Consider the following 21672-nt stretch of genomic DNA (forward strand, 5'->3'; position numbering starts at 1 on the left):
CTCAGTCAGTTAAGTGTCCAACTTCAGCTCAGGTCATGATCTCACCATTCATAAGTTCGAGCCCCCATCCAGCTCTGAGCCTGGAGCCTGCTTCAGATTCTGTGTCTCCCTCTCTCTCCTCCCCTCCTCTGCTCACGCTCTCTCAAAAATAAGTAAACATTAAATGAATGAATGAATGAATGAATGAACGTGTTCTGGGGACCAGAATGTAGTCTATCTTGGTAAATTTCCGTGTGAGCTTCAGAAGGATGTATATCCTGATGTTGGTGGACGAAGTCGTCTACAGTTGCCAGGTGTATGCAGTAGAGTGAAGGTGCTGTTGAGTTCCACGGTGTCCTTACTGATTTTCTGCCTGCTGGGTCTGTCCATGTCTGAGAAAGGGGTGTTCCAATCTCCAACCGTAATAGTGGGTTCCTCAGGTTCTCCCTACGTTCTACCAGCTTCTGCCTACACAGGCGGGCCCCCTGTTGTTAGGGGACTACATGGTGAGGATTGTCATATTTTGGGGGAGTTGATCAGTTGAGCATCTACTTCTTGATTTCAGCTCAGGTCATGATCTCACAGTCGTGGAATAGAGTCCCACCTTGAGCTCCATGTTGAATGTGGAGCCTGCTTAAGATTCTCTGTCTCTCCCTCAGCCCCACCCTCACTCGTGCATGTGTTCTCTTTTTCTCTTACAAACAAACAAACAAACAAACAAACAAAGAATAAGGGCGCCTGGGTGGCTCAGTCAGTTAAGCGTCATGATCTAATGGTTCAGGTCTTAATCTCACGGTTCATGAGTTCAAGCCTCTGTATTGGGCTCACTGCTGTCAGCACAGAGCCCACTTCAGATCCTCTGTTCCCTTCTCTTTCTACCCCTCCACTGCTTGTGCTCTTTCTCAAAAATAAACATTAAAAAAATAATAACAACAATACAATTTTTTGACCTGTATTCTTTTTGTAATGCTCTTCCTTCTTTATATAGATTTGCAGTTCTCATTTATATCATTTCTTTCTCTTTGAAAAACTTTTAACATTTCAAACTGGGCGGGTCTGCTGGCAACAAAGTCCTTCAATTTTGTTTGTGTGAGAAAGTCTTCATTTATCCTTTACTTTTTTGCTTTTAAATTTTTTATTGTGACAAAATACATATTATACAAAATTTACCATTTGAACCATTGTTAAGTGTATAGATTGGTGGTATGAAGTATGTTCATATTGTTGTTTGTCCTCGGCATTTGTCTCCAGAACTGTTTTTTTTTAAATGTTTATTTTTTGAGAGAGAGAGAGAGAGAGAGACAGTACGAGTCAGGGAGGGGCAGTGAGAGGGGGAGACAGAATCCCAAGCAGGCTCCAGGCTCTGAGCTGTCAGCACAGGGCCTGATGTGGGGCTCGAACCCATGAACTGCAAGATCATGACCTGAGCTGAAGTCGGATGCTCAAGCAGCTGAGCCACCCAGGCACCCATCCAGAACTGTTTTTGTCTTGCAGAACTGGTCTCTGTCCTCAATCAGCAGGAGCCCCTGCCCCCTACCTGCTAATCCTGGACACCCTCTTTCTACTTTCTGTCTTTATCATTTTGTCCACACTGGCTGTCCTATATAAGGGATTTTTGTATTCTTTTCTTCCTTCCTTCCTTTTAAAGATTTTTTTAAAGTTTATTTACTTATTATTGAGAGAGAGAGAGAGAGAGAGAGAGAGCAAGCACAAGCTGGAGAGGGGCAGAGAGAGAGAGGGAGCTGTCAGTGCAGAGCACAATGCAGGGCTTGAATTCACCAACTGTGAGATCATGACCTGAGCTGAAGTCAGATGCTTAACCGACTGAGCCACCCAGGTGCCCCGTTGTTTTAAAAGCGAAAAGTTTTAATTCCCTTTTTACAAATGTTCATTCGATTACTATTTTCTTTGCAGTTACCATGGGGATTACACTTTAACATCCTGAAGTTATAACATTATAATTTGAGTTTATAACTAGATAACTTCAAACGTATAAAAATTCTGCTCATTTACAGATCCGTCCCCACCTCTTTCAGTCGTTGATGTTATAAAATTACATCTTTGTATATTGTGTGTATAAAAAAATAAACTATTTTCATGCATCATTTTCCTAAATCATAGAAAACAAAAAATACAGTCACAAGCAATTGTTATAGTAATACTAGATTTTATAGTTGTCCGTGCACTTACCTTTATTTCTTCGTGTGGCTTTTTGTTGTGTTTCAGCCTATAGGACACCCGTCAGCATTCCTTGTGGGACAGGTCTTATGGTCCCAAACTCCCTTTTCATATATCTGGGAATGTCCTGATTTCTCCCTCACTTTTGAAGGACAATTTTGACAGACACAGGACTCTTGGTTGACAATTTTTTCTTTTTGTCACTTTAATGTATTGGCCCACTGTCTTCTGGCCTCCAGTTTCTTAGGGGAAACCTCTGATGTCTTACTGAGGACACTTGTATGAGATGAGTCTTCTTTCTCGCTGCTTTCAAGATTTGCTCTGTGTTTGTCTTTTGACAGTTTGATTATGTGTCCTGATGTGGGTTTCTGAGTTCATCATGCTTGGAATTTGTTGAACATCTTAGATACTTCTATTCATGTCATTCACCAAATTTGGAACAGTTTTAGCCATGATTTCTTCAAGTATTCTTTCCTTCCCTTTCTCTCTTGTCCTTTTGGGATACCCTCAGTGTGGACATTGGTCTCACTGACGGCACCCTACAGGTCCCTCAGACTCTGTTCACTTTTCAACCTGTTTTCTCTCTGATCCCAAAATTTCAAATTTCAGCATTTCTATTCTTGAGCACTGAGAATAGAGAGTCAGATCTGCCTTTGAATCCCTTGAATGACTTTTTCATTTAATTTATTGTAATTTTTAGTTCTGGAATTTCTTTTGGTTTTAGAGTTTAAAATCTCTTAATTGTTCTTCCCAATTTGTTCATACACCACATTCTTGACCTTCTCCACACCCTCCTTTAGTTCTTTGAGCATCTTTAAGACAGTTGTTTTAAATTCTTTGTCTAAATGTCGTCTGGTTTTTCTCCAGGACAGTTTCTATTGGCTTATTTTTTTCATTTGAATAGGCCATATTTCCTTCTGTCTCTTTACATGTCTTGTGACTTTTTCTTAAACACTGGACATTTGAATCTAAGATGTGGCAACTCTGGAAGTCAGTTCTGCTCTCTACCCGAGTGCTTTGTTACTGTTTTCTAGGCTGTTGTAGGTGGGCTTTTGCTGAGGGTCAGCCAGAGGTGTAAACTTAAGGTCGTCTCAGGTTATGTCTTTCCCTGGGTTTACTGGTCTAATTTCCCTCCATATATGCAATTGCTTTTGCATGTCCTAGTCTCTGATGTCTAGTTCCCAGAAGGGGGAAAGGGGAAAAACAGTGGCAGGGGAGAGGGCACCAGCCTCTTAACCCTCTAGTGGTCCCTTCAGCAGAAGGGGGAGGTGTGTTCAGCATCACCATATCTTTGTGTGGGAAGGGGCTATGTGCTCTTGAAGGCCCCCTGACTCATTATCCAGTTAACGCATTTTGGAGTTGGTGGGACCAGCTCAGGATAGTAGGATCTTGCCCATGGTGTGTTCAAGTGACCTAAATATCTTAAGGTCCATTCTCCGTAACAGCTGCCCAGTTCCCTGTAGCTGAGTATTCCAAGGCCAGCACATGCAGGACTTCCCAGTGACTCCCCCTGCACGCGGTGTAAAGACTCACGTCTTTCATGCAGAATTCAAATGTTACAGAAGAACGTAATGTGTTTCATCATGGCCTGATCCCCAGAGAAAACAGTGTACGATAAGACACATTTTTTTTCTATTCAAACATTTATCCCTGTATTTAACAACATATGTGGCCATCCTTCACGTGCATGCACAGTGACAGGCCTACCTCAGTTAAATAAGTATCAAGAGTTTATTCATTTAAAGTTTTATCATGGAAGTGTTTTGTGAATACATCCTCTGAATCAACAATATGAGGAAAGTGACATGGCTTCCCTGGCTTCTCCCTCTCCCCCCGCCCCCTCCCAGATAGAATAATTTCTGTCCCCTTTTCTTTGCATTTACACACTCACACACAGGTTTGTTTCACAACTGCAGATGCACAGAGCTCATGTCGGTACAAGTGTAACTGGTTTTCTTATTTGGTGGAGTGACTTCTGAGTATGCCATAATTTGGTGGTGGAGAGTCACCTGGGAAACTTGTTGGAACACAGGTGGCAGAGCCTCCCCCCAGGTCTTGTGCTTGGGTGGGTGGGTGCAGCCCAAGGCTGTCCGAGGTGCCCATGCTGGGAACCAAGACTCGTCCAGCACTGCTGCCTGTTTGAGGGTTTTGTAGGGCAATCTGTAGGCATGGAAAAGTTGGGTCCAAGAGGATTCGCTGCAGCTATTTTTACTGATGTGACCAAATTTAGCTCTGTCAGTGCATGTGTCCTGTCTGTCCCTTCCCCATCACCCGAGGCAACTGCTGTGAAGACTGCTTTTATTTTGCCAACTTGATTTACATTTTAAAATACATAATTATATAATCCTGAAAGAAGCTGAAAAATGAATTCCTCTTTTGGATTTACACAAACGTTGTGAAATTTTACTGACTTCCCACATGCCTCCCCCCCCCCCCCCCCACTTAACTATGGTTTGTTTCCCAGGAGGAAGGAATTAACATTCGTTCATTACTACTAACTGAATTCCAAATATTTTCCCACCAGCATCCTTTTTGGATCTCACATCGCATTTAGAGGTGTCATCTCCTTAGGCTCCTCTGGTGTGTCTGTCTCCCATGTCTCAGATGGCTTGAGGAATCCTGGTCTGACACTCTTGTGGGATGTCCCTCAGTTTCAGTCTGGTGTTTTTCTTTTTCCTTAAATTTATCATTTTTTTAAATGTTTATTTCTTTAAAAAAATATTTTTAATGTTTATTTTTTAAGAGAGACCTGGCACGAGTGGGGGAGGGGCAGAGAGAGAGAGGGAAACACAGAATCCGGAGCAGGCTCCAGGCTCTGAGCTGTCAGCACAGAGCCCGATGCGGGGCTCCAACTCCCAAACCATGATATGATCTGAGCTAAAACCAAGAGTCAGACGCTTAACCGACTGAGCCACCCAGGTGCCCCATCTCTTTTCCTTTTTAAACACAAAAGGAGAAGGCACGGACTGACATGGTGGGACCAAATGGAGTAGGAAGCTCCTAGTCACACCATCCTCGTCGTGCAGGAATCCCTGCTAACAATGGCCCTTTGGGCTCTGCTTCACTTCGACACGGCCTGAGGTGACTGGTCCATCCCAGTACCCCCTCTTATTAGCTTGAGCTCTTCAGGTTATGAGTGAAAGGAGCGCAACTCAAATTATTTTAGCAAAAGATGGAGTTCACTACTCAGAAACTTCAGAGCAACCAAGAAGCACGCGATCCTTCGGCTCACCAGGTGTTTCCATCCTCGCTACTGCCCAGCCGTTTCCTTTTGCTGTCACCAGAGGTGCCTGGATCGCTGCTGGCAGCACATGCTGACCTCCTGGCCTCTTTGCCACCCAGCTGAGGGTGACTCTCCCCATGATCCCTTCCACACAAGCCACGTGAGTGAGCTTCATTGCATGAACCTGGATCGTCTCTGCATCCCCTGAACCAATCCCTGGGTTGATGTGATTCCTTGAGAAGATAGTTCTTGATTGTGCACAGGCTGAGGTCACTAGAAGGCCTCGAGAGTAGGGATTATGTTAATTTAAGTCAGACCGCATGAGGAGCGTCTGGGTGGCTCAGTAGGTGAAGCGACCGACTTCACCTCAGACCATGATCTCAGTCTGTAAATTGGAGCCCTGTGTCGGGCTCGGTGCCGACAGCTCAGAGCCTAGAGGCTGCTTCAGATTCTGTTTCCTCCAGCCACCCCCTCTCCCCGCCCCTCCCCCACTTGTGTGCGCTGACGCTGGCCCTCTCAACATTTAAAAAAAAAAAAGTCAGACCACATGGGCTGAATAGAGGAAGACGTACTTCTCCCAATGCTAGTGTCTTTTCTAGCCTTTTCTTCTTTTCCTCCAACCACTGCAGATGGGTCCACTCTTCTCCACGTTGTTACTCCCCCATAATTCTTTCAAAGCACCTCTCTCTTTCCCTGTAGCCAGTGGTGTACCAAGTTGGGGATGGGGTGGGCATGGTCCACCAGTGCATCTGTGGAGAATTTAAAAACAATCATGAAACCAAAGTTTAATCTTTTCATCATCACCATATGCTAGTAACTCTAAACACTGTGAGAAAATGCTCCCTGAAAAAAAATACCACCAAGATACAGAACATTTTCAGCACCACAGAGGTTTCCTTAAAGCAATGTTTTAATACTTAATATGATCCTAATACTCTGGTCACAGAAGTTGAGAAAATCTCAAACATGTTTAGGGTCCCCTGACCTGATGAGGGTGTGGGAAGGTCTTCTGTGAGTGGGCATCCCCTCCCCGCTGGGGACTATTTACCCCTGATGAGTGGACTATTTCTACCCCCTTTTTCAACCATCCCTGGGGAGGGTTTGGAGCTGCTTTCCACCTGGGCCAGTCCTCAAAGCCATCAGCTTGTTTTCCTGACTCACCGGCTTCATTTCATCAGTTTCCAAGGCCTTGCCAGGTGTCTGCTGGTGCTCTAAGCTGTTCGGAGGTTGGTTTGTAGCTCTTTCCTTGTCGGACCATGTATCTGAGGCTGGATTTTCCTCATATACTTCAAAGCAGTATATTGCAACAGTGCATGCAGAAGCAGATGTGAGAATCCAGCTATGTTCTATGAATCTTTAAAACTTTAAGGAGATTTAAAAAAATGTAAAACAATTCCCACTCTTCTCTGTATTTTTGGGAGATACAGGTTTTTAAGAATGTTTATTTTTAAGACGAAAAGTATTCTTCTAAATTTCACATTTATAATACGGTGAATATTGATAGATATAACCCACACTAGCAAACATTTTGAGGCTCTCATTTTTAAAGAGAATAAGGTGGTCTTGAGACTAAGAGTTTGGGAAACGCTGATCGAATTTAACCGTGACTGCAGCTCTAGAAGATGGTATCGTTAGTGTCACTTCCCTAATGGAAACACCAAGGCCGGGAGCGACCTGCCCTCCGCCTCGCCATCGTTACGTGGCAGGGGCAGATTGCAAACCCCAACCTCGAGCTCAAGGTCCACGAAACCCACTCCTCTGGCAAAAGCACCACTTGGGAGTCCACTCGCCTCTCGGAGCCACGCTTCCTCGTTTGTACAGTGTACAGAGCGCTACCTCGTGGGACTGCGGGGTGATTCTGCGTCGGGTAACTAGCAAACGGTGATATTAATAACTCGTGTGAGATGAGTCACATCCCACTTTACAGAAAAGGAAGCGGGGGCTCGGAGCCGCCAAGTGCCTTACTGGGGCTTCCACATCTCGGTGGTCCAAGGTCCACGGACCACGCACTCCCCACCGCCATAGCCCCCGGCCTGTGTGGACGCCCCCGTCCCACTTGCCAGCTCGCCCGTACACCCCACTGCCCGCCGGCTGGGCCGCGTCTTCCCTATCTCCCAGGCCGCCGAACCTCTACTCCCGGCCAGGCCGGTCCCGGGCGCCGAGGAGCCGCCGGCTCCTCCCGCTTGCCTCACTTCCGGCGCCCGGGGCGGAAACCTCCTTTCCTGTTCTAAAATCCGCGCTCCGGAAGTGAGTCATGTGCCAGCATCCAAGATGGCCTCCTGCCTATCCACCGTAGTGGCCAATGGAGGGGAAGCGGGCGTAAGCCCGGAAGTTGCCCGGCTTGGCCATGGCAGCCACCGTGGGCGTGGCTTCCGGCGACTAAGAGCCTGGCAGTCGGGGCCGCGGGGTCGAGGGGAGGCCGTGGCTGACAGGCGCTCCTCCCCCCGACGGCGGCGGCTGCTGCCCAGGCGGACCGGCGGCTTCCAGCTCGCGGCCGCGTGAGGCGCCAGGGCCGCACCGGGGGATGGACGAGGGGAAGATGGACGAGAATGAATGGGGGTACCACGGGGAAGGCAACAAGAGCCTGGTGGTGGCCCACGCGCAGGTGAGCGGCGGAAGGTCGGCGCGGTCCCGGGCCATCGCGCCGCCCTGGGGTAGTTCCGCATCTCCCCAGCAGCAATCCCCCACCCAGGGTCGGGTCCACGACCTTCTGGCACCCCCTCCCCCGCCCCGGGTAATTCCGCGTCCCCTTAGCAACACTCCCCCTCCCCCCCGTCGGATCCGGATCCTTGACACCCCCACCCCAGGGTCGGGCCCAAGATCCCCTAGCACCCCCTACCCCGCCCTGGGTAGTTCTGCATCTCTTCAGCAACACTCCCCACCCCCAGGGTCGGGTCCACGACCCCCCTGGCGCCCCCTTCTTTGCCCCGGGTAGTTCCGCGTCCCCCCAGCAACACTGCAACCCCCGTCCTGCTCGGTGCGTTTCCCGCCCCCAGCGCTCCCCTCCCCCCTCCCCCCCCCCCCCCAGGTCAGTGCCACGTCCTCGTAGCACCTCTTGCCCCAGCCCCAGGCCGTGCCACCTCCGACTGCCCAGCCGCGGGGGTAGCGGGAGCCGGGATGGGAGTCCCCGCAGCTCTGGAGGTTGAAGAAGGCAAGTGCCCGGGATGGTGCTCTCCCCCAGCACGGAGGGAGTTTATCCTTCAAGACGCAGGGAATTGCCCCGCCGCTGCTGCCGCCAATAATAATGGAGTATTGCCCACAGGTTCTTCTCCAAAATCTTCTAGGATTTAAAGGGGTTGTTTTTCTTAATTCGGTGAGGGCTTTCAGAAAGTCCAATAAGGACTCCCAAGAAGGTGAATCCAGGAAGAGAAGCTTGTGGATTTGTGTGAAGCCCCAGATCTCCCTGACGTTCTGCTGATACAACCAGGCTGGAATGTGGTGGGCAGGGAGGAGCCCTAGGTGTTGCGCGGGGGGGCGGGGGCCGGCCCGGGCGGGTGGGTGGGGGAGGTGTTAAGAGCTTGGGAATTGGAGTCACGCAGAGCTGGGCACAGTCCCAGTTCTACCGCTGCCTGGCCCAGACTCCCTTTCTGCATTTGGAGAGCGGAACTAGTAACAAAACCCCTGTCGAGTTGGTACAGGATGAGGTGAGCAGGAGCTGGGCGAGTCATGCCTGGCAAGTGAAAACTGTCATTCCCTTTGGACTCGGGTTGGAGCCCTGGCCCAGTCCAGCAGCTCCTACAGGCTGGTGCGGGCTTTGGGGGTTGCCTGCTCAGTTGTTTCTGCGCTGGGTGTGCTGGGTCAGCTGTAGGGCAAGCTGTGGCCACGCAGGTGGCCCCCGTTCTGCCTTTGCATTTTGTTACCCCTGGCACAGCGAGGGGAGCAGAAGAACCGAGACTGCAGGCTTTGCTCAAGATCTTCGATGAATGGGGGCGAGGCCTAACCTAAAGCTGTTCTTTGTGTGGTCCGCTGGGCCCCTGGTGGTTCCTGGGTGGGTGAAGCCTGGATATTCCCGCACAAGTCTCTTTTGTTGTCAGGTTATTGTAGTGACCCCTGAATCATTTCACAGAACAAACACCCGTCTTCCAATTCCTTAGTGGGACGAGTGGTGTATCTTCATGTTATGTAAGGCTAAGGCTTCGTTTAGAGTGGGGCTAAGGGACCGAGTTTCAGAAGGTGTGTCAGGTGAAGGAGCAAGTTCTGGATCTGGAGTAAAAGTACATCAGGCCGGGAGATCACTGGCCTCCAAGGACCACCCTGCAGGGTAGCTGGGCCCCTCCCTCACCGCATAGCTCTGGCTCTTAGGGCTTGTGTTTCTGTTTCCTTTCCCTTTTCAACTTAGTCACCAGGCTACCCTGGACCTGTGCTTTTCACGCTTTATCTATTTTTTTTATTATTTTAAAGTTTATTTATTTTGAGAGTGAGTGTGCTTGGGGAGGGGTGGGGGGAGGTGGCCAGCAGGGTAGGGAGAGAGTCCCAAGCCGGCTCGCTGTCAGTGCAGAGCCAGTCTTGGGGCTCGAACTCATAAACTTCATGGTCATGACCTAAGCTGAAACCAAGAGTTGGATGCTTAACTGACTGAGCTGCCCAGGAGCCTCCCCCCCCCCCCCCCCCCCGCTTTATTTTAAATCTAAATTTGTTCTGTGCTCATTTCTGCTCGCTTGGTGTTAGTTCCTCAGTTATCACCACAAGTGGTCTTGGAGGAGAACGTTTCGGCCAAGTGAGGGTTCTGACTGCCTCTTGGATGTGGGGAGGCCTTTGTGCTTGGCCTGGGAAGGAGGACAGAGCCCTGCTGTGCCCAAGGAGAGGGCGCACGTGCTGTGAGGGTGAACATGTGTTCCTGCTCCCCAGACCCCACCTTGTTTATCCCAAGGTAGAGGGCGGCCTTGCCGGGGCTCTCCCAGGTGGGGAGAGCCTTCTCTCCTTCCTTCTCTGGAGAGCATTGTCGACGTGCAGAGCTGTAAGTCCTCAGCAAGTGGCAAGGCCGTCTTCCCTCTGCAGCATCAGGACACATGGCGCCTTCAGGTGGCCAGTTCCAAGGCCCGTGGGGTGACAGCCTACCAGGCTGGGAGGGCTGGGGGAGTGTGGCACTCGTAGACTGTGGCCCGGGTGTGGAGGAGGAGTGTGGGCCGCCGGGGGGCGGTGGCACGGGGACACGCTTGGGCTGGGCCGCAGGAGACCTGAGGGTAGGCCAGCTCCAGACAGGGCGCCCTCGGCTTCCCCATCACTCCTCCTATGCCACAGCGGGCCGGGTGCCGCTGTCTGCCCCCTCCGCCTGGTGCTCAGCGCCCCCGGGTCCAGCTGTGCGGTGTCCACCCAGGTGTGGAAACCCCCCCACCGCCAGCCGCTCCAAGGGTGCGGACTGCCCGGTGGGGCTCCAGGCACCCACCCTACGGCGGGGTCCTGGGCAAGGGCGGCTCCCCGCTGGGCATGCACTTTGCTGCAGCCCAGGGACGCCGTCGTTGTCCCAGTGGCTGCGCTTCTGCTCACGGGGAGCTGTGGTGAAGCCCGTAGCTGCCTTCCTGCGTGCTGCCGGGATTTCTGTCCGCACTCACTGTCCTGACCTCGTCAGGGGCTTTGGCTCTGCGCTGTCCTGGGTGGGCCGCTGAGAGTCTGGTTCGTCACTCCTCTCTGGAGTGCCTCCGGTGGTGGGAGTGAGCTGCCCTCCAGGTCCCTCGCCTTGGGGTCATCACACTCAGCTGTGGGAATGTGTTCCTCCGTGGACAGAGGTGATGCCAGAGACCTGCCAGCGAGGGTCTCCTACAGAAGTACGAGGGAAGCGCTCGTTTCTGCCTCCTGAGGTGTCCCGGCCTTTCTGAGACCAGACGATGATGGATCCTCTGTCTCTGTGATAGTTGTGAGGTCCTGGGCGTTTGTCTGGGTCCATCTGGGTCCTGAGGATGTGAGGTCCCAGCAGTCAGGGCGTCCGATTGTCTTCTCTCCTCATGTTCAGGGTTTCTGGTTTGTGTGTCACCCTCCTAATGGGGAGTGTGCAGGCAGGTGAGAGTTGTTCTGGCTTTCTGTCTTTCTCTCTTCCTCTTTCTCTCTCTCTCTTTTGAATGGAACACATTCCCAAGTCCCAGGCCACTCCCCTGTCATTTTCTGCTGAATTCAGTTCAAAGAGTCTGAAGTTTTTGCCTCTAGTATTTTTTTTTTTTAACAAGTAACATTATTTGGAATTTTAATGGTATCTGTTCAGGTTGACATTCGGCCAGGTGAGGCCTCGTCAGAGAGCCCTGCGTGGGGCCTTGTCTGTGATTATTCCCAAGGTCACCTGCAGTCAGGTGGTTAGGATTTGTGGTTTCCACATGGTTTTCCCTTTGGTGGTTGCCAGCCCCGACCTTGGTGAGCTGCGCTCTGCCTGGGGGGCACGGGTGTGTGTGGTCTAGGCCTCGTCTCCCCCGGGGGGAGGTGGCTTCCCGCCCATGCCTGTGCCCGCTTCCTCCTCCTAGTCAGGACAGCAGCTGCCCTGCTGACCAGGAAGGTTTCTGTGTCACCTGCAGAAGGATCAGTCTGTAGTACGGGGTCATGCTGGCTGTGTGTGTTTGCACACCTGCTCCGTGCTCACGTGGCCTTGGAGGGTCCGGGCCTTGAAGGCCGCCCACGGACTTGCTAGTGCTTCTGTGTGACACCCTCACTGTGTGTCCCGTGCAGCTGGGGTTTGCCTTACCAGTCCTCCGCTTCTCTTCGGGCTGTCGGCCTTTGCATCTTCGCAGAGGTCACCTGAGCGACCCTTCCATCGCAGCCCCCCAGGTGTGCCCCCAGGTGTCAGCTGGGCTCACACCTCCGCCACCACATCAGTGCTGTGGCATCTGTGGGTCCAGAAGAGGCAGCCCAAGCCTGGAAGGGAAAGCGTCCTGCCCGGTGCAGGTCCCTTCTGTCCCTGTGTGTCCTTCCCGTCTGACCTCCCCGTGGCATCCTGGCTCCCCTTGGTGACGTGTCTCGGTGCCATCCACTCTGCGAGGCTGTCAGCCCAGCACCTGTCCTGGCTCTCATCCCCTCGGCACCCTGTGGGCTGGTGATGTCACCAGTAGCGGCAGCTGGGGCGGCCCCCCGAAGGGCGAGTCTTCCCCTTGTGGTGTTTCTTGCTCCTTCCCTTAGAAGTTGTCTGCTCTTCTTAGCCTGTCCTGGGCCACCTCCTCTCCCCGGTGGAAGACCCGGCCTGGGCCCGTCCTTGGTGTCACCTGCCTTGATCCCACCTGCAGCCTCCCTCCCTCGGGCCTCACGTGGGCAGCTGTCCCTCGTGGTGCATTGTTTTTTGTGGTCTTTGATTCTTATCTGATACCAGTTACTGCCCCATAAAATACAGAACACCGGAGGGAAGAAGGTGGAAAACATCCAGAATTTTCCCACTCAGAAAATAATTTTTGTTAACCACTTTGGTGCACTTCCTTCCAAGATGTGCTTTTACTGGTTGAAGAGTCCTTTGTGTCCGTCTCGTTTCCTGCTTTCTCACTCAACTTTACGGCACAAATACGTGGAAAACCTTCACCCCGCGCTCGAGGCTGCAGGCCCCTTGGGCAGCCAGAGTCCCTGCACCTGTGCTGGGCTGGCCGTCCAGCGTTGGGATGGCCGAGATGGGTTCTCAGGGCCCCAGGCGTGTCTCCCAGGCCATTCGCTCCGCCCCACCTGGGGCCTTCGAAGCAGCCAGTATTTGTCCTCCGTTTGTGACAAGTGGTGGCCTTCACTTTGGGCTTTGAGGTGGTTGAATGTGCGTGTGTCACTCCTCTGTTTGTTGGCTTGATTTTCAGCTTGAGAAGATCCTAGACTCTCACGTGGTGTTCTCAAGGATGTGAATGGTGTGGCCCTCGGCTCCGCAGCCCGTCCCTTTCTCTCCTCTTTCCTGGTGCTTGGTCCTTGACGTTAAGACATTGTCCACTTGTTGCTCCCTGGAGACACTGTCACCAATGTTGAGTGCTTCTGGATTTTTTCATACAAACTGAGTGTGCATATACTTTGTTTAAAAACTTCTATTTTGTGGGGCGCCTGGGTGGCTCAGTTGGTTAAGTGTCCGACTCCTGATCTCGGCTCAGGTCATGATCCCAGGGTTGTGGGATTGAGCCCCGTGTCGAACTCCTTCCAGAGCTTGGAACCCGCTTGGGATTCTTTCTCTCCCTCCCTCTGCCCCTCCCCCGCAGGTGCATGTGCGTGCCTTGTCTCTTTCTCTCTCAAACAATAAGTAAATCATAATAAAATATTTTACAAACTTTCAAAAATTAAGGGTAGCAAACCTCTAGAAAAGTGCTCCAGTCGTCGGTGTGTATGTAGCTACATATCACAAAGCACATGGACCCGTAATCCCATGACCAGCCCCTACTGGAATGTTTTTCAGGGACAGTCCCACCCGCCTGAGGCACGTTCACCAGACCTTGGTCTTACTCGCTTTTGAACTTGACACGGGTGGAACGGTACCCATACATCCCCTCTTACCCATGTTTGTTTACACACACGTGTACGAACATGTTTATAAAACTGGGTTCCTTTATAAGGCCTGTCCTGTAACCTTTCCCGTTTCCGAGTGGGTGGTGGCTGCACGTGTGTCTGTGAGCAGGGACCTCCGTCTCCCATAAACTGCAGCACCTTGTCCCACCGTCTGGAAGGCCTCCTGCTGTGTTTAGCCTCGTCACTGTTGTTGGCCGGGTGGGTCGTTTCCCTTTTATTTGGAACTATACATCATCCTTTCGCACGCAGTAGCTAGAATCTTCTCTGCACTCTAGTTACTTCTGTAAGATTAATTCCTGGGGGTGAGCTGGCTGGCCCGGGGGAGCCAGGTTTTCTTGCCTGCCCTGTGACCCAGTGCCGGCTCCCTTCCTGCCTCCCCGGGGGGCACGGGGCCTCCAGCCCCTTCCCCACAGCCATCCCCCGACCCCAGGCTTCGGGTGGGCACTGACCAAACTTTGTTTTATTTCTGATAGCGTTGTGTGGTGCTGCGTTTCCTGAAGTTTCCTCCAAACAGGAAGAAGGTAAGATTGGTGGGTTTGCCACCCAGTCGTTAAAATAGTTAATTAAGAAAACACTGAATTTTTTTTCTGACGTGGAAGTATTAGTGCTAACTGTAGAAAGCTAAATGGGACACAGGCTCTCGGTGCAGAAAGTGGGGGTGTCCCCAGTTCCCTCACGGCCAGCGTCTTGACCTGCCCGGGTCACCGTGGGTGCCCTGGGAGGGCCCTGGGTGCTGAGCTGGGACACCCAGGGCCAGGGCTCGGCTTTGCCACTCGCTGGCTCCATTTCCCCATCTTTGGGGGTGTGGCCACGAAAGTGGAGTTGGTGATGCCCGCAGGCAGCGTGACAAGTCACGACAGGCCATTCAGGTGGAGCGCCAGGTTTCCCTTCGCTGAGTCATCTGGGCCGAGGGAAGCTGGTGCTGCTCTGTCGCCTGCCCGCTGCCCCCAGTAGCAGCGAGTGTCCCCCTCCAGCGGGGGAGCAGCAGTGCCTGTCGGGGGATCCCGTCCACGCGGGTGGCGGGGGGAGCGGGAGCGCAGAGTCCGTGCTCGTCTGGGGCAGGAAGAGTCCGGGGAGGTGGGGTGGACGGCTGTGGAAATGAGGTTGGCCTCGCAGAAGAGAAGGGGACCGAGGGGGAGAGCCGGGGCTGCCCGGGGCCTAGGGACGGCGTGGTCTGTGTGGAGGAAGGTGGCCCCAGGCAGGAGGGCGTTTTCCTGCCTCCGCTGCCGCAAGCAGCACACGTGGTGGTCTGTTCCTGTGGGATCCAAGCAGATCTGAGTGGGAGCTAGAACGTTCTCCAGGCAGCTTCCTCCCCCCGCCCGCCACCCCTGAGGCGCCTGAAGCTTGTGGAAAGGCCAGCATTCTCTGGATGCCTCCCTCCGCTTTCCCCGCTCAGACTCACTGAGGCAGCGTCTTCGAAGGCAACAGTTTGCCTTTATTTTCTGAGCGGTACGACGTGGCACCAGTCACGTTAGGGTGGAGAGCTGTGTGTGACAGTCCTGACAAGAAGAGCTTTCTGTCGGGAGCTCTGTGGCTGCAGCTGTAGGGTGCCACCCCGAGGGCCCGCGGCTCTTTGTCGCGTGTGGTTCCGCTGCAGGCCGTGGCAGCTCCGTCCAGAAGCTTCCCAGAGCCCCGGCCGCCTCCCGGCCCCCTGCCAGAACCCTGCCGTCCACCCCGGACTTGCTGCCTTGGGTCGGAAACCTGTTCTCCCCCAAACCTCACAGCCTGCGGGCGCGTCACGAGCCTCTGACTGGGGAGGACGTACTTACTCTACATCTAGATGCTGAGGACCGAAATGTAAACACCCGGTGATTTTTGGCCGTGACAGATTTTCAAAGTTGTGTTCCTCAGAGGGCGCACCTGGGCCGCTGGTGGGATCCCCATGAGTCCCGGGTGGGAGGAGGGCAAGGGGGGCAGACGTGGTTCTTGGGCGGATGGTGTGGAGTCTGTGGGGCTGTGGGACGGGAGCTCTGGGGGGTCCGGCGGTCACCGGCGAGGCTCGCCTTCCTCCCGAGCCAGGGCGCCTGGCGTGTGCGTGGTGCTGCTTGCTCCCTCGGAGGCCCCGGTCATTGAGGCTCCCCTGTGCTTGTCCATTACAGGCCTCAGAAGAGATATTTCAGCACCTACAGAACATAGTGGACTTCAGCAAAAATGTCATGAAAGAGTTTTTGGGGGAGAACTACGTCCACTGTGGGGTAAGTGACTTTTACGTACACGGTCACGAAGTCTGCGTTCACACGCTCTGTGTCCGTAACACCAGCTTCTCAAGCGTAGTCTGGACCTTTGTGCTTCCGGACAGCCCTGTGGTCTGCTTTCCCAGTGCTTTTCTTCTGTGCTGCGCGTGAGCACGGAGCAGGTAGTGTTCCCATCTTCTAGACGACCAGCCTGAGGTTCAGAGAGACCGCGTGAGGTCCCCATTTGCTGGGACCCCTGGTCCCCGCCACCCTGCTGTCACGGGGGGCTCCAGCTTGGTGAGGGTCTCGACAGAGATCCAGAAGCATCGCTGAGCCCTCTGCTGCTGGTGGTACCTCAAGCGAGTTGGGGAGGAGTGGGGCCCCCACGCTGGGGATGTGTGTGACCTGCCTCTTGGGAAAGCCTGGCTGAGGCCCGTGTGGCATGATGGCCTCCCCCTGCCCTTGGGTGGTCTGTGCTGCTGGCTCTTGCTGCTGCTTCTTGCCAAGGGGTGCCTGTTACAGACGAAGTCATGTTGGGACACGCAGGAGGGGGCACTGAGGCAGCCACGGCGGCCCTGCGTCCTGGCGGCCCTCAGCAGGTGGCGTCCGTCCCCTGCCTGGGGGCGGCCATCCTCACGTGTCACGGTGCCTGGCGCTGCTTCTCCGAGAGCAGGGCCCTGAACCAACAGGAGCTCTGTGGTTCGGAGCTGAGAGTGCAGCCTCTGTTTGCAAATACTGTGGCTTGAGCTCATCCTGAGAAGCCGGCACCGAGGAGGTAGAGGGGAGGTTGTCTGAAGTGTAAGGGTTGCCTGACCGAGTGGGCTTCAGGCGAAATGTCCTCTAAGGGGGTCCCCTGACAGCTTGGGACGTGTTGTCGGTGCTGCTGGGGGTCCGTGAGGGCTGTGGACCCCTTCCAGGCTGACGCCACCGTGGAGTCGGCTGCTGGCTGGGGGCCTCAGCACCTCCTGATGGGGGCTCACTGAAGGGCTCTGAGTGTTGCTCTGACCTGGCCCTGGCTTCCCAGGCTCATGATCTGAGAGATGACCTGTCCTTTTCACAGCTTCCTGCTGGCCTCCAGGGGCAGCCCCGGGCAGCGTGGGGCCACAAAGGGGCAAGAGGTCCTGCGGCTGGGACCGCCCCTGCTGAGGTCCCCGGCTGTCCAGTTGAATTGTGAAGGCCTGAAGCCCGTGGCTGTGAGAGCCCTGCGTCTGTGAGCGGCCTGGACGGTGTCTGAGTGAACGTGGGTGTGCTGACTGCCAGCTTTCTTCTTGAGGACAGGGCATTTCTCTGTCCTGCGGCTCTTGGGGGAGCTCTGGACGTTTTTTCCCAGGCGGGGTCAGCAGTGAGGGCAGTGGCAGCTCAGGGTCCCAGCCGACAGCGGCCTGGTAGGGAGGAACAGCATCGGGGCTCACGCGGTGCTCTGTCTCCAGGTTTGGTTCTGTCTGTGCACAGTGGACGGGCCTTTGGGAGAGTGTGAGCCCACAAGGTCACATCCTGGGAGCATCCATCCCGCTTACATACCCCCTCTGCCTGGAGACCCTGCCAGAGTGAGACACAGCCTGCTTTTGCTCCCTTGGAGATGGGGTCCGCACAGGACGGGCTGCATGAGGCCACCGTCAGGCGACAGCAGCGTGTGTGTATGCGGGACTGCTGACACACGCTGGTCACCAGTGTGTGTGTAGATAGGCCCATTGACACCGGTCACCGGTGTGTGTGTGTGTGTGTGTGTGTGTGTGGGGACGGGACCACTGACACCAGTCACTGGCGTGTGTGCGTGGGACTGCTGACACCGGTCATCAGCCTGCGTGTGGACAGAGGCTGGTCTGGGGACTGGTCTGGGCCTGTCTCCACAGGAGCTGGAGGTTGGGAAACAGGGACGAGGCTGTTCCCCTTGTGCCTTCAGGGGTTTGTGTCCTCCGTACCATGGATGGTTGAGACGCTGATGGAATTTAAAGTGTTGTCTTGCTTTTGTGGGCCTGGTCTTCCCAAAGTGAGTGCCACTAGGGCGGCCTCAACTTGCATTTGAGCGTGATGTGATGGAAGCATTGGCCACATGGTTAGTGAGGGGATGCTGTTCTCCTGGGGAAGCTTCTGGAAGACTGGACCAGTTGCTTCTCTGCCAGCCGCCTTCCCCACCCCCGCCTCTGCCTCTTTGTCCATCCCTGCAGCCGTCCGTGCATTCCTTCGAGGGCAGAAGCCCATCAACGGGGAACCTGGCGTGGCTACGTCCTCCAACTTACACTTCCGGGAGAGGAATTGTGTGGTCTTAACCGTAGTCCTTCTTAAGTTAGCGCTTTGTGCAGGTGCTGGCCACCTGCCATCCATCTGTCCGTCCGTCAGGCAGGATGACGTGGTTCACGCTGATTCAGGAGTTTGAATCAAGGGTTGGTAAAATGTAGCCAAGTGTTCAGGGTGCCCAAGATAGAGTTCATTACAAAATTGGGGCTTTAAAGTTGTGTAAAGAAATGTAGTTCCGCTTGTGGCCCTGGACTGCTACATCTGCTGTTCCCCGCGCTCCCGGGGGCTCCGATGGCTTCTCCCAGCGGGTGAGCACACCCCCCTCGGTTCCCGGTCACGGTGGCCGGGGTGGCTCGCCCACTGTGGAAGCCAGTGCTCTGAGGATGGCCTCTCGCGTCTCTTTCATCTGGTCGTGTCCTTTAAATAGTAGAGCAGCTTTTATTCCTGAATCCGCATACTGAATGGTTTTTCAATGTGATAAAGCGTTCGTAGCATGAGACGTGCCATTTTAACTGTTTTTGAGCGTGTGCGGTTCTGTGGCACTAGGTCCATTCCCACAGTCGTGCGGTGCACTTAGTATGTTGTATTTGTTCTCACAGGAGGTGGTTCAGCTGCCTTTAGATTTCGTGAAACAGCTTTGTTTAAAGATACAGTCTGAAAGACCAGGTAAGCGTTCCGGCTTCTACATTTTGTTGGTAACTTAAATATTCCATTTGAGAAGAGTTTGACCTGTGACTTGTGTCGGGTAGATGTTGTTTTCAGCAGCTCTGTTGCCAGAAACGTCACCCTCGGCAGAAGTCCTGCGAGCTCATGAAGACGATTCTGGGCACCAGACGCTCGGGTGGTCGCAGACAGTGTGTGACCCGGGAAGCGCACCTGGGAGAGGAGGAGCGGGAGGAAGAGGAGGGACTCCGGGCAGGGAGGGTGGCTGCAGGGCCCACGGGAGGGCCTGCTCCCGGCCGCTAGAATCCACCTGCCCGCTTATTCCCTGCGGGAAGCGCACAGACGTGCGTCTCCGTGGGCGACAGCCTCTCCCCGTGGCCTCCCGTGCCTTCCCGCTCTTGCTCGCGGTGGTGGCGACAGTAGCCCCGTCAGAGCTCTTCCTTCCAGGCAGAGACCGGGGGTGACGTCCCCGGTGTTGAGGCTGGTCCTGGCCTCTCCTGGAACAAGCGGTTCAGGTGTGCCGGAGGCCCGCCTCCCATCCTGGGGTTAGGAAAGAGAAAGCAGACGCGGAGGTTGTGTGCGGGAGCCCCTGGTTTGGGGCGCTGTGCAGAGCAGGACCCCCAGTGTGGAAAGAGCTGCCGAGGGGAAGCCGCCCCAGAGCCGGGACTGGGTTTTGGCTGCTCTCCTTTATTATTTTATTCTCTTACTTTTTTTGAGAGAGAGAGAGAGAGAGAGAGAGAGAGAGAGAGAGACGGCGTAAGTGAGTGGGGGGTGGGGAGAGAGAAGTGGGGCTCCACCAGGGCTCGTGTTCACCTGATGCAGGGCTCGAACTCATGAACCGTGAGTTCATGCCTGAGCCGAAGTCAGGTGCTTAACGACTGAGTCGCGCAGGCGCCCTCGGCTGCTCTCCTTTAGACAAGGGTGGCCTGACGCTTGCCCTAAGGCTCTACGTCATCATTTTAATTACCAATTAAACTGGTCCTACCAGACATCATAAGTACTGGTCCTCGTCGTAAGGGCGACTTGTAACTGGCCTCCTGATGTGAACAGAGGAAAGCTGACTCCCCCTGGGGTCCGGAGGCATGTGGTGCGGTTGGCGCTGAGGAAGTGGGGGTGTTGGAGGGCCCCGAAGGACTGGTTGTGCAAGGAAGGGGGAGTCGCAGAGATGGGGTGGTCCCCAAGACCACCCCTACCTCTGAGGATGCTTGCACCTTCGGGGGCTCCCAGGACAACCCCAGGTCCAATGATTCGCTAGAAGGACCTGGAGCTCCCTGTTGTCCTCATGGCTACAGCTTCACGCACTGAGGGACTCGGTCACACCCAGACGGCCATCTGAGAGACCCAGCACGAACTCCCAGGCGTCCTGCTTGTGCGACTTGGGTGCACAGTGCCTGTTTCTCCTGGCAACAAGGTGTGACCACGCACCGGAGGAGTGGCACCAGCCTGGAGGTGGAGTCCCAGATAAGCACGGACACTCCTCAGGCAGGATGGCATGAAGCTTCGAGGGCCTCCCAGGAGTCCGAGGCCAAGGCCTCTCTTGGGCAGGGCCGGCCCTTCCTCCCAGGAGTCCACCGAGTTGCTATGGGCTGTCTCATCTATTCTGTGCTGATCCTCCGGTCTTTTCCCGGCTCTGTCTTTCAGAATCCCGCTGTGACAAGGACCTGGACACTCTCAGTGGCTATGCGTTGTGCCTTCCCAATTTAGCCCGACTTCAGACTTACCGTTTTGTTGAGCACCGGCCGATTCTGTGTGTAGAGATCAAGGTGAACTTTTATCGAGGGGAACTGGTCGGGGAGGGGAGGGAACAGGGGTCCAGGTTGTAAATGTGCGGGCCGCCTGCCTGGGGCATGCTTTGCGACAGAAGCTCCTGAGGTCACCCCCCCCAGGCCTCGTGGCCTCTTCCCAACCCCCAACTCCGTGCATTCGGCTTGTGTCCCGCTCCTGATGTCTGTCACCTGTGCCTTGCTGCTTTGGTTCTCCCCACTGGCCAGGCCTTCAGATGTGGGCCCGTGCCTGCTGCTGGGACATGGAGCCAGCCGGGGGCAGGCCCTGGCCGGTGGCCACCAGAAGGAAGAGGCACAGAAGCCTGCGTGACTTTCAGAGACCTGGTCTGTGCGCCCAGCAGAGGGCCGTGACCCCTGGAGAAGGGCCAGGCCCTGGCTTCATCTCTGCTGCCCAGTGCGCCCACGTGTCCCTAGGGAAGCCTCCTGGGTGTCCCAGGCCATCGTTTTGTCTCCTTCCTCTGAACCTCTGTGGTGGGGCCTTTGGGGTCACCCTGGCTGCTCTGCTTGTCCCTTCAGAGGGTGAGCATCCCGGGGTCTCAGATGACAGCCAGCCTTCTGAGTCCCCACACTGAGTCCGACAGTCCTGCCCTGGAACTGTGGTTTTGAAAGGCAGCCAGTGTTGCAGATGTCCTGGGAGCTTCCCAGTTGTCCGAGGGGCTTCCCGTTCGCTCCGTCTTGTCCGAGGGAGCAAGGGTTCTGCTGTTAGGAGCTGGGTGGGAGCCGGGGCAGTGGGAGCGAGGGTTCCGCTGGGTGGGAGCTGGGGCAGACCCGTTCCTCCAGGCATTGCTGTCACCTCGTGTCACGGTGTGTTATACTTTGTCCATCTGGTCAGCGATTGAGGCACCTCTGGCCTCCCCAGTGAGGGTTCTGGCCTCGGATTCTGTGGCGGCAGAGCTGTTGATGTGATGAGGGAGGTGTCTGCTCCCCCGGGGCCGTGGACAGTAGAGACTCTGGGGGATGTGATACCTGATTCTCCCGGGCATCACGCTCCATT

The 21672-nt window shown here is 54.6% G+C and overlaps 1 protein-coding gene and 1 long non-coding RNA gene across 6 annotated transcripts in view; one reads left to right on the top strand and one right to left on the bottom strand.

Moving 5' to 3' along the window:
* Positions 1 to 21672, top strand: part of LOC106982579 (inositol-pentakisphosphate 2-kinase) — a 128243-nt gene that overhangs the window by 72166 nt on the left and 34405 nt on the right. For 4 of the 5 annotated variants that reach the window (XR_008291362.1, XM_027041267.2, XM_027041268.2 and 1 more), the window contains exons 8-11: positions 14293 to 14340; positions 15919 to 16014; positions 18831 to 18897; positions 20536 to 20657. Coding sequence is in view for 4 of the 5 variants with exons in the window: in XM_027041267.2 (XP_026897068.1) it covers positions 14293 to 14340; positions 15919 to 16014; positions 18831 to 18897; positions 20536 to 20657 (333 nt within the window). In the remaining variant the exon portion in view is untranslated. Of the gene's footprint in view, positions 1 to 7755; positions 7986 to 14292; positions 14341 to 15918; positions 16015 to 18830; positions 18898 to 20535; positions 20658 to 21672 lie in introns of those variants that run through there. The other variant, XM_027041272.2, reaches the window with a different exon arrangement.
* Positions 5982 to 7650, bottom strand: LOC128312269 (uncharacterized). The gene is made up of 2 exons (XR_008291364.1): positions 6542 to 7650; positions 5982 to 6129 (listed from the first exon to the last, which is right to left on the bottom strand). It is a non-coding gene; the product is annotated as an uncharacterized LOC128312269 (long non-coding RNA).

Source organism: Acinonyx jubatus, chromosome D4, assembly GCF_027475565.1.
Source record: "Acinonyx jubatus isolate Ajub_Pintada_27869175 chromosome D4, VMU_Ajub_asm_v1.0, whole genome shotgun sequence".
In the NCBI taxonomy this organism is placed as follows: Eukaryota; Metazoa; Chordata; class Mammalia; order Carnivora; family Felidae; genus Acinonyx; species Acinonyx jubatus.